The sequence below is a fragment of the Equus caballus genome, chromosome 18, assembly GCF_041296265.1.
Source record: "Equus caballus isolate H_3958 breed thoroughbred chromosome 18, TB-T2T, whole genome shotgun sequence".
NCBI lineage: Eukaryota > Metazoa > Chordata > Mammalia > Perissodactyla > Equidae > Equus > Equus caballus.
In genome coordinates this window covers 41,684,562-41,700,220 of record NC_091701.1, presented here as the reverse complement: position 1 = coordinate 41,700,220, position 15,659 = coordinate 41,684,562, and the positions used below count along the sequence as shown (strand labels likewise).

Sequence of the window (15,659 nt, the reverse complement as noted above, 5' to 3'; positions counted from 1 at the left end):
AAGGAAAAACATCCCAGCACATGTTTGTTTTGATGCTGTATCAGTCTGAGATAAGATCTGCCAGTTCCTTGAGTGAAATCCAGGGTGTCACACATGGAGGTTGGACAGTTTGCTTTTTTCGCCAAATGACTTCATAGTTGTGTCATCTATTTCTTTCGAAGTGGGTTTGAAGACTATTGGTCATACCCATTCAAGGAAACAAAAAGACCTTGATTTCCAAACCACATGTAAATGATTGTAGGATTTTCTGCATCTTTGCAACTAGTAGAGAATAGTTTCTTCCAAGTTGTGCCAAGTGTCAAATGGGGCACAAAAAACAGACAGGTTCCTTCTACATTGAGAGCATCGCTGTTGAAGGAGCAGCCATGCAGTTAGACTCTTCTCTTTGCTCTGAATCAGAACTTAATTTTATGCCATTTTCTAATATTTAATGATCTTTGGCGACAGGGGCTGTGTTTTATTTTTAATCTTGTGGTAGGCACAGAAAGCCTGTGCATCGCCCTGGACCAGCAGAAGTTACCAAGTGGTTTCCAAGAGCATTTTTCATGTAGAGTTCCTACCAATAATCATGGCTATTTTGAGGGCCTTTTTGGATACCCTTTTGCACGTAGGCATGGTTCACCTCTCTTTAGGCAGGAGCTTAAACTGTCCAGAGCAGGACTTGAAAGCATGCTGTTCAGTGAACTCAACTTTTGCCCAGAACAAGTCCCCAGTAAATAGGAGAACCCACAACAGAATTTGAAACAGTTTTCAACTTCTCTGGATTTTTTCCCTTGTTTTTGTACACATAATAGGAGAATTATCTTTGACTATCAGTCTGTTTATTAGATGCTGCTCTCTCCCTTCTATAGCTTGAATGACTACTCCATAGCATGGGTTTCTCCGTGGAGTGCATATGATTCTTTTCAGCAGAACCAGATGAAAAACGAAAATATTGTCAGGCAAGGGTAAATTGAATGAGCCTCCACTTTAATGTTTAAATAATGTAGGCTCATTGCTAGGCAGACATAACATTTCATAAATACAGTCAGAGGATGGTTTATTTAATGATGCAAGTTGTTTAGCTGGCATAAGCAGAATTATCCAGGATGGTTTCTGTCAGAGTACTCAGATTCTTGCACGACTGGCAATTTGCCTCTGACATTGGAGCCAAGTACAGAAAAGAAACCCATGTTAAACACAGTTTCCAAAAGCCTGTTTCTGAAAATTAACAAACTGGACAGTGAACTCATCTTAACTGTGACTCTCTTAAGAAAGTCTCTATTTGGAAAAGCAGAAGGAAGTCAGCTGTGCACGTGAGGTGACGCTTCTCAAATGCCACCCATCCTCCTGCCAACACACTCTTTTCATACCAGGGTGATGTGGCTGGGTTCCCCCACGCCAGACAGACTCCAACCTGGGCTGGAATATGGTACATAATGTAGTACATGTTTATAGTTGTATAAAAGTCCACGTCACAATTTTTAATGCAGTCTGTTTTCTGAAATTGCTTTTTAAAAATCTCATGCTTTTGTGTCTGATGTTACCATATTTTAGAGAGACTTTATCTTTTCTTATATCAAATTCTTCTTTAAACTCTTCAGAGTTTGTGTTGAAAAAAATAATTGTTCTTAAGGTCTTTCCTTGTGTCATTCCCTACCCAGTCTCTCACTGTTCCCCGTAAATGTTGAAGCATTGTCTGTTATTTGGATCTATATTGGTTTTGAGTGCTGGCTGGTTTGCAGTAAGTCAGATTTGCTTGGAAGGTCCCTACCCAGGGTAAAAGAACCAGTGACTTCTTTGTGAGATGATCTAGGTGAATTCCATAGAGGTTTAAAATATCGACTTAATATTTGCTAGATAAAAATTCCATTATGGAGAAATAGTATGGTGGTGGTTTCCCACATTGTGAATGTTAGAAACAAGGGATGGGAAGTTTTAGTTACGTAGAACTGATGTCCAAATTAGGAGACATGCCTGAGGCAAAAACACTGTCACTTGCGGTCGTGATTCAGGGATTTGTCTAAAAAATGCTGCTGCAGTACCTTCCTGGAAGAAAGTGCAGTCTCTGAGAAGACTAATGCACATGGCATGTGAGCTGGAACTCTCCTGGAGCTGCTTGCCCTGCGCCCGCTGTTTTTACCTTTGTGGGCGACACACACACCCCCCATGATAAAGGTCACACGTGTTTAATGCTGCAGGAGGCAATGTGATCACCCATCTCTCTTTCTGGACCTCTCCATGACATTAATAGAGTCTGAATAAGTCCCTGTGTGCTAAGGGCAGAGAATTAAAAAAAAAAAAAAAAGAAATGTGTCTAGTCACTGGATATGTGTTAGATTCTCAGCACTGTGCTGGCATCGTTCTGCCACATCGCCCAGAGATTCGTCTGTGTCATGGAGGAGCTCCAGCGAGGTGCGTATGACTGCTGGCTGACTCCATTCAAAGACCTCGGCTTGTTGTACATCTGCTTTCTGTGTTACCCTGACTTTTCAGATTGGGTTATGTGCCCAGCAGGGCTTCAGAACTGCTCTTCCCCACATTTCCTTACTCCCTGGGTAGAGTTGGTATTATTAGGACGTTGTCCTAAGCCAGGAGGCAGAAAAGGTAACGTTTAGAGGAAAAATTATGACTCCAGTAAAAAGGCTGGAAATCTTTCAAGGGTTTTTATTGCCCATTTTGGTCCCTGAATATTTGTCTTAAGCATTGTTACTCTGTAAAAACAGAACATTTTGGCAGCTCTAGGACAAAAGAAACACTTGAAGTCATGTGCACTGCTCATGGTACCTTTAGGACAGTGGGATCATACCTTTGGAATTGTGGTCTGCTGACGTCCCCCCAACCCAGCATGTACAAGAGAGCAGAGTCTAAATGCACATCATATTGAGATGTCCTCTCCAAGGGCTGCACTCTGTGAGAAATCATTGCCATGAAAGCAAAAGTGTTGAAACAGTCCTGGGTGGCCAGTGGGTGAGGGCTGTCTTGCAGATGCAAAACTCAAACTCATTCTCCATTAAGGAGAAAGAAGTCTAGTTTGTAAAAAGTGTCAAGGGACCCCAACTAGAAATGTGCCAGTAATTTATCAGAAGATGCCTGAGGGCCACACCAGGCTTAATGGGGCTGCCTTTGGACAATTATTATCACCCTCAATCATACCTAGCCTACAGCAGGGCCCTCAGATTAGTTTTACACCTTTACTTTATCAGGTTCTGTCAGGGAGAAACAGTGATGGAGTAAGATTTTATTAAAGCATCAGGATCTTGGGTGGAAGATGTAGGTGTTACTATGAAACAGTTTTCTAAAAGGCATTTGCCAGTAACTTCATCCTTAACTACAACTTGAACATTTATGTGAAGCCAAGGCAGCTGTCCTAACCAGCTCGTTAAATCTCACAGAATCAAATCCCATGGAAACAGGCCAGTCCCTAAAAATGTTTATAACTTTTGAACCAGAAGTCCCTCTCTTGAGAATTTATCTTAATAATTCAAAGGCAAGAGGAGGAGCCATAAATTAAAATTTTGAGCTCCTTCTGTTGTCATGGTAATAACAATGGTTAATAAGAGCTGTTCTAAGTACTTTATATGTTAATTATAATGATCCTTTGAAGTGAGTACTATTACTGTTCCCATTTCACAGATTATGAAACCAGAGAGATTGAGTAACTTACCCAGAGTCACTAGCTAGTAACTGGCAAAGCCAAATTTCAATCTCGGGGAGACTAATCTAAAGCCGGTGTTCTGACCATAGAATCTGACCACCAGTACAGCATTTGGCACTGGGATTGGAGAGATAAATGAGATACACACATAGATGTTCATACAATGTTAGTTGTAATAACAAAGAAACTATACATGATCCCTTTTCAAATAGAACATTATGTAACCATTTTTTCTTAAATGATTCTATAACAAGGTGGGGAAAAGTGCACAATGTAAATGGTAGAAGGAAAGGACCTATCATTGCAAATATGAAAAATAAATATAGACATAGAAAAGTAGTAAATATAGAATATTAAAATATTGATGTTGGAGTGATAGGGGGAAGTACTGCATTTTCCTTTTCCATTCAACCTGACTTTAATGTTGTTAAATCGTTATTTTACTGAAAGGTAAAGCTAAGTGGGAGATGGCACCACTATATAAGAGTCAGGAAAGGAGGAGAGACGAGGACCTAACCACAGGCGTAGGAGGCCAGGGGCTGTGGAGAGCAGCTGTAAGTCTGGGCTGTGGTTGAGCAGGACAGCAGGATCTGGTTAGAAATGAAGAGGGGGCTAAAACAGGAAACGATATTGTACACATAGAAAAATGGATAATATCTATTCAATCTTAGGTTGAAATTTTTAAAAGAAGAGCCCCAGGTAGTTCCTTGCATGTTGTTAATTGAGGAATTTTGAAAGTAGGCAACATTATCAGAAAGCTAGCTAATTATAGGTGTGAGTGGGCTAGTTGTCCACAAGTGATGGAAAAGCTTCTGTCGAGAGTAGTTCACATTTTACAGAATGTTGATTGGGGTAACATACTGTGTAACTAGAAAAATGGACATTTAGATGTAGCATTTTCTCCAGCTGTTAGAACATAGTGAAGAAAAGGTCCATGCTACAGAGAAATCTGAGTCTTCTGAGCCACTTGATTAGAAGTGTGAGGAGGACTCCTGGAGCTCACGTCATGATCTACAGGGCTTAGTCAAAGCAGGCATTCTAGAAGTGATTTATAGTGTGGCCATCAAGGCCACATTTGAGCCTCAATTACAGTAGAGTTTGAGCTTCAGAAGATGAGTAAGGAAGCTGCTTGGTAGAGATGTGCATTGAGTCATGATGGGCATCACCCATCTGGCACTTAGGAGGGATGATTAGTGCCTCAAAGTCGGGCATTGTAAAACATCATCCCACCCATAAAGCCCTGTTGAGGACACTGGAGAATCGAGTGATGCAGTGTCCTTAGATGGCTCTAAGAGGCACCAAAAAGTATTAGACCAGTGTTTGCATTTGTGGTGTTGCCTGCTGGAGGTAATAGTACAGTGGTCAAACTTTTGGAAGTCCACGTTCCTGTTGATTCTGATGAACAAGAAAATAACAAGGAAGAGAATCTAACCTGAGAGATCTCACAAGACATCCCACGTGTACCCTTTACAAACCCAAAAGACTTGTTATTAATTAAGGAGAAATTCAGCCTAGAATACTCTGCATATTTGGCAAAATCAATTGATTGGGGTAATTTTATATGACTTTTGTATCCATTTAATACAGGAATATATCTGAAATCACAAATCGTTTGTTAGAACTCTTTGCAATTAATAGTTTTGCACAATAAGGTAAAGAGTTGCTAATAGAAAAAATTGACCACGTAGAGGATAATTTTTTAAAGTTAATTTGCCCAAACTTACCTGTTGATCATAGTCATCTTACTGATATTCATGACCTTCCTTTTCTGCATGTCGGTCCTCCTCAATACCCCCTTTCTAAAAAAAAACTATCAAGGAGGTCACCTGAAGGGTCTGTTCTGTAGAGCAATGTGACGTCATGTAGGGTTTCCCAATCTTCAACCCAGAAACTGTGCATTAGGCTCCAAAACACAAACTAGAGACTATCGCCTGGTTTGGAATAAGCCACAGGATATACCAGTCAAGTAAAGGTCTCTCATTTTGAAACGAGCGCACACACTAAAAACAAGTGGGCCATGACACAGATCTGAGTGTGTGTGTGTTTGTTTTTCTGTTCAGAAATCTGAAATCATCTAACCCTTCCGTAGCTTAATGGTAACATAAATGTCTTAAAGAAATCATCACATAGTTGCTTTCCTGGAGCACATGGCGTAATCTTTGTAATAAATAAGAAATCAAGAACTTATAGGGATAAGCTGTTTCTCATAATGTCATCCAAGTATAGAGAGCAGCAGCTGTAAGAGAAATATGCTGTTCCTGTATCAGAAGTATTTCACTTCTGGGTGGCATTTTTATTAAAAACAAACATCTCTGAAAACAGTGCTGTGTCCCACAAATGGCTAAATGAGTTTTCATAAGATTGGGTGCACTCTTGTCCCCATTAGACTGCAAACCCTATGAGGTAAGAGCCTATTTTAGGAGCCAGCCTTGGTGGCATAGTGGTTAAGTTCACGCGCTCTGCTTCAGCAGCTCAGGGTTTGCTGGTTCAGACCTACACACCGCTCATCAAGCCATGCTGTGGCAGCATCCCGCATAGAAGAGCTTAGAACTAGGATATACAACTATGTACTGGGGCTCTGGAAAGGGAAAAGAAAAAAAATTAAAAAGAGAAAGATTGGCAACAGATGTTAGCTCATGGCCACTCTTCTTCACCAAAAAGCATACCTTAAAGAAAATGAAAAAATAAAAATAAACCAGAATGATTTTGTAAAAAAAAAAAAAAAGAGAGACCGTATTTTATCCACCACTGTATCCCTAGTTCTTAACACTGTACCTTGCACATGGTAGGTACTCAATAAAAATTTCAGCACTAAATAGACCAAAGGGAATTTTAATAGAAGAAAGAAGCCATTAGAATTTTATGTTGCTTCACATGGAATACTGTGAACTGAAACAACTATTTTAAAAATGTTTCCCTGAAACAAGGGGCCAACAACTATTTTAAAAATGTGTGGTTTCTACTGGTTATAATTCTTATTTTAAAATAGGAAGTTTGCTTTCCTGAGGTATGAGACACCTGCCAGGATAAAAACTGTTTTAGCTACTTACCTTTTTGCTTGTAGAGGGGGAAAAATATCTTAATGACAGCACAAAATCTTGTGGTAAATAGAATTCATTTTGGAAAGATGCAACTATATCCTGTTCCCTTTGTTTCAGTTTAAATGATATATTTGCAAACATGTCATTGCTCACCTGACGTTTACCTCATCATTATACATCTTCAGCAGGCTTTTTTGTTGCGTGAGATTGCTTTTTCTTCGACAGAGCGTAGTTGAGATGAACGAAATGTGTTGGAAGCACCTTACCACAGATACAGGAACACTTGGCCTTTCTGCAGATGTGGAGCTTTGGCATCCGCCAGGAATTGCTCCCTAACTGCTTTCGTTCACACCTGCCCGTAGTGAACTTCTGGAATCAGCCCAATCTGGTTGCCTTCTTTCTCTGGAAGAAGTGATGCCCATGAAGGAAGATGGTCCGTTTGCATTACTCACTGTGCCAAGTAAACTCTTTGTTAAAAAAAAAAGTTGGATTTCAGTCCAGGAGCTAGTCTTTAGAAGGCCGCCAGATAAAAATGTCTCCTCCAAGTGAAGTCCCACAAAGGGCCAACATCAGTTTATTGTACTCTCTCTTGCCCTATGAGGTTATGGGGAGGCAAAATCCTGAAACCTCAGATGTCAGTGGAGAAAACATTCGATGTAGTAAGAACCTTTCTAGATCTGTGGAGAGTGAGATCTTGCATCTCTGTCAGAGTTCTCGATTTGTCCTTAGAAATCAAGGTGGTGCATCCCCGGCCACAGCAGACAGACACTCTCCTCACTCTCAGGAGGGTTTGCACTTTCTCCCCTCCTGTGTGAACACTGTGTTCTCTCGCCCTCGTTTCCATCTCTCCCTAAATGGCCCAGTTGTAGAATGAAAGGCATCTGTGATTAGAAACCTCTTTTGCTTCATTGCATCCGTTTACTTTACCTTCTGTGATTGTGGGTGAAGGTAGAAATTTCCAAAAGTCAGTTACCTTTTTCTGAAAAGACAAAGAGTGCAGTTCATCTGCGGTCTAGGATTTGGCCCCTGTCCATCTTGCATCACACCCAGTTTGCCTTAAATGGAAGTTCCTTGTTCGGGGAAAGCCTGGGGGTGGAGTCAGAAGGTAAACAAAGGTGCCCTTTGTGGAGCGTAGGGCCCAGACTTGCTGGTGTTCTCACTAGCACCTCACAGTTTCGTCTCCTCCTACTGTAGTGCACTTGCCATTCAGAAGGGAGTGCCCATTCCAGCTGTCCCTCTGGAGTGGTTCACACCAGGGAGAGGAGACAGGAGCGCCAGACAACAGCGTAGACAGCTCACCGAGAAGGAATTGCAGTTGGGTTTTATGTTGTGTTCTGTTTTTTGGCAGAGAAGTGTTGAGAGGCGCTGTTGCTTCCACCCTGTCATTAGTGGGTGGGTAATAGTGATATAAAATAAGAGATGAATTAGGATAATAAGAGGCAAAGAAGAAAGGAGTAAATTTTCCACAAGTAATATTTTTCCCTTCATGCTTATTTAACTTTGAAACAGAACTTGAAAGTAGTAATCACAGTTCCACAGTAGACAAAGGACAGAATGTGAGAACCAGACAGGAAGGTGTGATTGCTTTTATTGCATTAAGTGGAAACATACAGAAACATGCACAACTTTCAGGAATACACTGCTATTTCCATTATAGAAAAGCAAAGAAAAGGAAAAGCCATGGGTGGCCTACTATGGTTTGACTTTTGTTTTTAATTTTTCTTTTTTTTTCAACTAATGAATATGTATCCCTGTAAGATAGTCTCTGCGTCTTTTCCTTTCCTATGTTAGTTTCTTGAGTTGTTCTGCAGATCATTCTATAACATGGATATATAGTAAAGCAACACCACATAGGGTGGCAGAAGGCACAGAAAAATCTTTAAATCGAGTGGACAGGTGTTCTCAGCTTTCTCGCAACAGCTCTCCTCAATGCTGTATCCTAAAAATAAACAGATGAGACCTCTTTGTTTTCATTCATTGATTCAACCAAGATGTCACAAGCGCCTACAGCATGATAAACAAGACAGATGTCACTGCCCCCATGGAGCTTACACTCTGGAGGGCCCAACAGATCACCACACTCGCACATTGTTCTCAATGCTGTAAATAAAAATACAGTGTGAGCAGTGTAAAGGGGAACTTGTTTTCTACCCAGGAAGTGAAGGCCTCTCGGAGGATTTACAGTGGGAAGCCATGGAAGCATTTTTAAGTTGGGGGAGGGAGGCTGCTGCAGTCCTATTTACATTTGAAGGTTCGTGGAGGCAGAATCCAAGAGGGCCCAGAGTGAGGAGAAGTGGGTCTGCACTTAAGTGCAGAAGTGAATCAAAGGATTCCTTAACTTCCTCAGACTAGCTCTTTAAATCTGCTCATTACACTCTGATTTGAAAATAACAACTAGTACATTTTCTGTACTGTAGTTTTCACTAGTGGATAATCTTAGAAGGGTTGGAGTAAGCTTTGCCTTAAATAAGCATTCTATCCATTCCCTTATAGCACTAACACTGCTCCTGTTAACAAAGAAATTCGGTTCCATTTTGTCCTCCATACACACATGTAATTTTGGTTTCATGTTATTTCTCCCTGTTTATTCAGCTCCTACAGAACCCTTGTTGTGTAAGTTTGCGGATGGAGGGCAGAAGAAGAGACAGAACCCAAACAAATACATCCCTAATGGCAGACCATGGCATAGAGAAGGAGAGGTGAGACTTGTAAGTCCTTTCCTGAAACTTCAGTGTGAGTGTCTAATCGTGAAAGCCTGCGAGATTAGTGCCAGATTTGAAACTTCATAATCCAGATAATGTCAGATTAAAACTCTTCCCAGTAGACATGGTGCTAAGAGACTGGCAATTCTCCAGATTGCCAGATAAACATGAAAACAGCTGTGTTTACTAGTTAACTACATTTAAAGTAAAAGAGCATTTTAAATTGCTATAAGAAGTGTATGCATGTTGTTTTTTGTCTGTGTGTGTCATGGTTTCTTCGAGAGGGTTTCCTTTATAGTTGTTCAGAAATCACTGTAAATAACATTATTAAAATAAGTAGTATATTTGCTGTTGAGTGTTTTTGCCTAATTCTTTGTTCTTTTAAAAAGAAAAAGAGCTGAATTTCTTAATAAAAATGTCAGACCTCCATTTCCCCGTATTTATTGTCAATGAATTTTTTTTTTTTTTTTAAAGGAAGATACTGGTTCAAGAATGTCTAGGGAAGTGCCATCTAGTAGAAATATTCTAGAATCTGCACTGCCCAATGATAACCACTAGCTGCATGTGCCTATTTGAGCACTTGACATGTAGCTGATAGGCTGGCGGGACTCAGTTTGTCATTTAAGTCTGAAGAGCTGCATGTGGCTAATGGCTACCATGTGGGACAGTGCACATCCACAGCTTTATTCTCGTATTGTTTGTAATTATGTTTGTCTGACAGAAACTCTCAATTTTATCAAATGCTACCGAATTATCACTGTTTTATGTTGCCATGACTCTAAGAAATGGAATTTTTAAGTCACACCTTTGCCAATGAACGTTTCTATTTCTTTCTCTTTCCCATAGGCTGGAATGACACTTACTTATGACCCAACCACAGCTGCTATACAGAATGGGTATGTCATTAAGATAAATACATAATGGGTTGAGGGAAGATGTGAAGGTGGAAAATATCAGACATTTGTTCCGTGAATTACTCTATTGAAAGGATTACTTAATAAAGGCTTTTTTGTTTGTTCTAGATTTTATCCTTCACCATACAGTATTGCTACAAACCGAATGATCACTCAAACTTCTATTACACCCTATATCGCGTCTCCTGTATCTGCCTACCAGGTTTGTACCTTCAGGATTCATCAAGAGTGCGACAACTTGCCGGCCATGAATCACTGCTACATTTTTACGTGTCTTAAAATTTTGAGCATTTATAATGAAATTTAAGTCAGATCTTATGCACCTTGGATACCCAATTTAGAATAAGCTGCTTTTTATTTGGCCGAGTGATTTACTTTTATGTATAGGAGAGTGTAAAACAAGGGGAAATGGTTGTGAGTTGTCAGTCCTTGAAATCAGAGCATTTTAGAATTGGGATGAACCCAAATACTTCCTCCACAACAGGCCCTGCTGTGGACACCATGTGTCCCAGAAATTGAAACTTAAGGAGAATTGCCATTAGGTAAAAAAAACAGAAGAGGTGTACACCTGCCTTTGTTTATTCATCAGGAACTAACAAAAGAGCAAGTAAACATGCTAACAAATAAAGATGTGTCTCTATTAGGTTAACGTTAAATGAGCAATGCAATGAGATTGGAGGCCAAAAGAAGGAGGTGAGTCCCTGTTTAGGTTATTTTGTGAGGAGGCCTTACCTTAAAAGAAATTCCCTACTTAGAACCAAGATCTCATTAAGCACCTTGTTATAATATTGATTTGGCTTTATTGCAGGGTTAGTGCCTATTCTCCATGACCCCAGTGGTGTACATGCATTTCTCCTCCTTTATCAGAGTGCCTCTAACAGGCTTACTGCCTTGGCCCAGACAGGAGCATCATAACGGAGTTCAGTTACAGACATGTGGGAATATAGTTCTCTTTTGTTGACTGTTGAGATCATGTGTAATAAACTTTTGTGTATTCTTTTTTTAAAACGATTGAATTAGATGTTGTAGCCCTGATTTCTGGGGTTAGGGGACTGCAATATCTAATAACTGTGTTATTTTACTTCAGTAAGCCTCAGTTTCCTCATCTTTAAAATGGGGATAATAATAGTTTCCATCTCATAGGCTTGTTATAGGAACTAAATGAGACTATCTGTGTAAAGAGCTCAGCATAACACCTGGCATATTATTAGCCCTCAATGAATGTTAGCTCTGATTGTTATCATCATTAATATGCAGGATTAGCTGGCTGATAAGAGTATATTCCTTATGCTTTTTTAAAATAATGGATTGGTCAACATAAGCAGTATCATAAAGGTGGTTCTGTCTAAAAAACATAAAAGTAGCTTTGAATAACAAAGAAAAGTGATTAAAGGCACTAAAACTGAAGTTTTAAAGTAGCTTTCAGAGCCTTCCTCAGCTTTTAGATTCTTTTCCTTTCCCTGAGTTATCACTCATTTTCTCTTCTCTCTTCTCTCTGTTTTGTTACTTAATGCTGGTGCTTCTGTCTGCTGGGCATAGTGTTCACTCATTTAGTGCCTCTTTAATTATTTTGGACTCCAGGTTTCTCCATTTTCCTTGCCTATCAGTGAGATCTGCTCTGGTGCGTTTTCCCTAATTAACCATTCCTGTGTCTGATACTAAAAGGTAGTCTTCTTTCTTAACTATCTGAACTTGGAATCCTCTGCCATTTATGTATATTACTAAAAACAGAGACAAGTAAGCTTATTCTCAGGCAAATGAAAGGTTGTGCATATTAATATGAATGTATGCTGCTACAGATATACGGCTATTAATGCATCTCCCTACCACCTCTTTTTCCCTCTTTATTACAAAAGCAATGAGTGTTTTGGCCACAAAATTGTTTCATAGAATGTGAAAATTAGAAGACCAGTGTTGGTAATAGATTTTTCATACCTAACTGGAGACAGCATTTCATTTCAAAGCCTGATTTCTTCTCTTGAGCATTCTGTGTTTCCCTAAGATACATGCGGAATTTCATTCCATTTGGCTGACACTCGGTGCCATAACTCTGAAGGCTGATTCTTAACCCCATAAATTTAGGGACCCAGTAGGGTCAGCCGATGAGCTTGAAGTGGTCTGTGATTCCCTTAAATTGTTTGCAAAATGCGACTTGTATATATGCAGTTAGGTGGAGGAAAAGGTCTATTTCTTTCATCAGATTTTCAAAGGGATCCATCACCCAAAAGAGGGTAAAGAACCAATGGTAAAGAGTTCATAGAACATAAATTATTATTCCCATTTTATAGTTAGGGAAAATTGAGGAATAGAAATTGACAGCAGCTGATTTTGCTGCTTAAGAAAGAAAATTGGATTAGATGTCATAGCTCCCTAACCTCATAATGCTGTAAGCCATTAGATTATTAAGACCACTGAAGCATACAAAAAATGGGAGCATCTGGCCCAAATTGGGGTCTATAGGGAGCTGCTCGCCTCCCCGTGATTTATTCAGTGAAGGCCTTGCACTCGTGTTGGAGTGGGCCTTTCTCTGCAAAACCACCATATGCTTATACAATTGGATTTGAGAAATTGACATCTGCAAGAAACCACCAATACCCCTTTGGGGAAAGGCTGCAGTCCAGATAACTGAAATGTTAACAAGGCAGAAGCACTTAACTTTGGTCTGCCTTAGGTGGCAAAGGAAACCAGAGAAAACAAGTATCGGGGCTCTGCTATCAAGGTAAATCACAATACATTCTTCCCCCATGACTCTTCCCCATATCCTCTCTGTAGAACCTCTGAAGTTAACAATAGGGGATAACATACAGGAGGGGTTTGTTGTTAAGAATTAGAGACTGAAACTTATTTTAAAAATTACATAGTCTCAGGAAAGCTCCAGGCATCAAGAAATGGACCGGTATTTTTTTCTCTTGAGTGGCAGACTTCACGTTCTTTCTTTCCTGCCACAGAACCTGACTCTCACGTCTTATTTCTCAGTCCAGAGGGTCTACTATGTGGATGCCCTTTTGACTGTAGATGTCAAGATTTAGTTACTGGAGTTTAATTTCCCAAATCTGAGTTTCAGATTTTTATTTTCCACACTAACTAGAAATTGTTGACCACCAGACAAAATTTCTAAAACCTAAAGTCCTGGATATCAAAGAGGAATTGAATTTCATTTTTTTTTTAAATAAGCACATACTTTAAGGATTCATTTCTAATAAGATGTGCTGAAATTAACTCTCATGGATCTGTATTCCTAAAGCATCTAGTTCATACCTTGATTATAACACTTTTCACTATTTACTTCAGTTGTTCACTTGTTTATCTGCCTTGTTAGACAGTAAATTTCTTGAGGGTGGGGCCCATGTCTTACTCATCTTTTTCTCTTTGGTGCCTAATACTTAGTAAATACTTCTTGAGTGGGCAAATGGAACTTGGTTTTAAATAATCATTTCATCCTATTCAGAGTGACCAGTTTGCCAAGAACTCTAACTACTTTAATCTGTTTAATCATTGATAGTGTTGTTTCCTTATTTTCTTTCTATAGACTTTAACATGATTAAAAGAGTTCTAGAGAAATAGGTGGCATTCCAATGGAAATCAGTGTTTCTTTCAAAATCCTCCTTTTCCAGGTGCAAAGTCCTTCTTGGATGCAACCTCAACCATATATCCTACAGCACCCCGTAAGTTTTTCATCTTAATGGCTTTGTGGTTTGCAAGTAAGATATGTATACCTTAAAACTATTCTCTGGGTTAAAACTATTTGCCAAAGATGGTATAGGAGTTGGGAAATTTTAAGCACAGATATAAGAATGTAGAAGTTCATTGTAAAACTTCCATTCACCCTTGTCTTAAAACAAGTTGGTAGTTGACATTTAAATTAAATTTTCAGCCTGTAAGAACTTAAAATATATCCATATTCGAGGCAGGGCTCCATTTTCTTCCTCATACCAGTTCTGTAGGAGATTGTTCAGTTGAGTTTTTAAAGTTTTTAAATTTTAGAGTTTTCAAATTTCTAAATTTTTAACAATACTTGGGATGAAACAGCTCTCATTTTTTATATTCGGCTTAATGCAAATATAAAGTGTTGAAAATTGAGCTAGAGATTCTCATCACTGTTACCTTCTCTGTGAAAATTAGAGATACCAAAGTAGTAACACCTTCTTTGGTAAATAACAAATGTGATTTCTTTAGTGGCGTGAGCATTTGTTGTAGCCATGTATATATTACATTTTTTTAATTGAGTTACACTTCACCTATTAGTATATTTAATGTGTTTTTTAAAGATACATAAAACCAGTTTGTAGAATTAAAACATGGGTTTAAAAAGTTGAAAAATAAAGATGGAGAATGAAATCACAAAAAAGGCTAAGAATGCCCAACACAATGACCTTCATGCTTGCCATGAGAAGGCCACACATTTGGCCCCAAGCTTTCTAGTAACTAATGCAAAATGGGAATCTTGATAAACAATACAGTTCACAGTACTTATAACATAAAAACAGATCCATTGCTTAGGAAAAATACATTATTCTTGGCCTTAAGATGAGACAGGAATTTCTCTCAGGACTTCTAAAGAGGGTACTCTGCAATGTAAGGCCATAATTATGAAACAGCATCCAGGGAGAAGTTCTGAACAGGCAGTTGCTGAGATGACTTTGAAGAATCAATGAGCATGTTTAGTTGATATCACAGAAGAGCTCAATGATGATGTATGTCTATGTGTCGTGTGTCTCTATAAATGTATACACATATATGTCTCAATATGCACACATACGTATGCACACGTACATCCACAATCCCACACATACCTACGCATGTATACTTACTGACACCCATGAATCCTCCAGACATGAACGCCCATGGCGATCTGTGTCCCTGGTACTTTGTGCTGTCCTATGTTGGAATGCTGGGTGTCAACTCACTTTTCACTTAGGGGCTTCCTGGCACAGTGACTCCTACAGATGAAGGAGAAAAAGGAGCAGGAAAGCCCTTCAGCATATTCTGGGCATCTGAGTCATTTCCGTGTTACCACGCACTATTTGATGACGCAATTAAAAACTTAAAAAGAAAAAATTTTCCTTAAGAAATGTATTAACTAACCATTTCTCACACACGTCTGTATCTTTCTTTTTTCCTGGCAACTTTTAGGGAAAAAGGTTGCACATATCTTAGTTTAACATCTCCAAGGAGACCATTGTGGTGTGTGCAGAAAGTTCCCCTCTGAGAACTCATTCCCTTCCCTACCCAGACTAGACTGCCTGCGGCCAGAATTCAAAGACCTGCACACTGATCTCTGCCCTCAGTGTGTATCTAATTATCACTAAATCACAGTGTATTTAAAGGATACGTCAGGTACAGTGATACCAAAAACATAACATTA

At 39.3% G+C, this 15,659-nt stretch overlaps 1 protein-coding gene across 20 annotated transcripts in view; it reads left to right on the top strand.

Moving 5' to 3' along the window:
• RBMS1 (RNA binding motif single stranded interacting protein 1) overlaps window positions 1-15,659 on the top strand; it is a 207,202-nt gene that overhangs the window by 184,002 nt on the left and 7,541 nt on the right. For 5 of the 20 annotated variants that reach the window (XM_070241150.1, XM_070241151.1, XM_070241154.1 and 2 more), the window contains exons 7-11: window positions 9,271-9,377; window positions 10,227-10,276; window positions 10,403-10,496; window positions 12,966-13,013; window positions 13,909-13,959. In XM_070241150.1, coding sequence (XP_070097251.1) covers window positions 9,271-9,377; window positions 10,227-10,276; window positions 10,403-10,496; window positions 12,966-13,013; window positions 13,909-13,959 — 350 coding nt within the window. Of the gene's footprint in view, window positions 1-9,270; window positions 9,387-10,226; window positions 10,277-10,402; window positions 10,497-12,965; window positions 13,014-13,908; window positions 13,960-15,659 lie in introns of all 20 variants that reach the window. The other 15 variants (XM_023622993.2, XM_023622994.2, XM_014732504.3 and 12 more) reach the window with 3 other exon arrangements.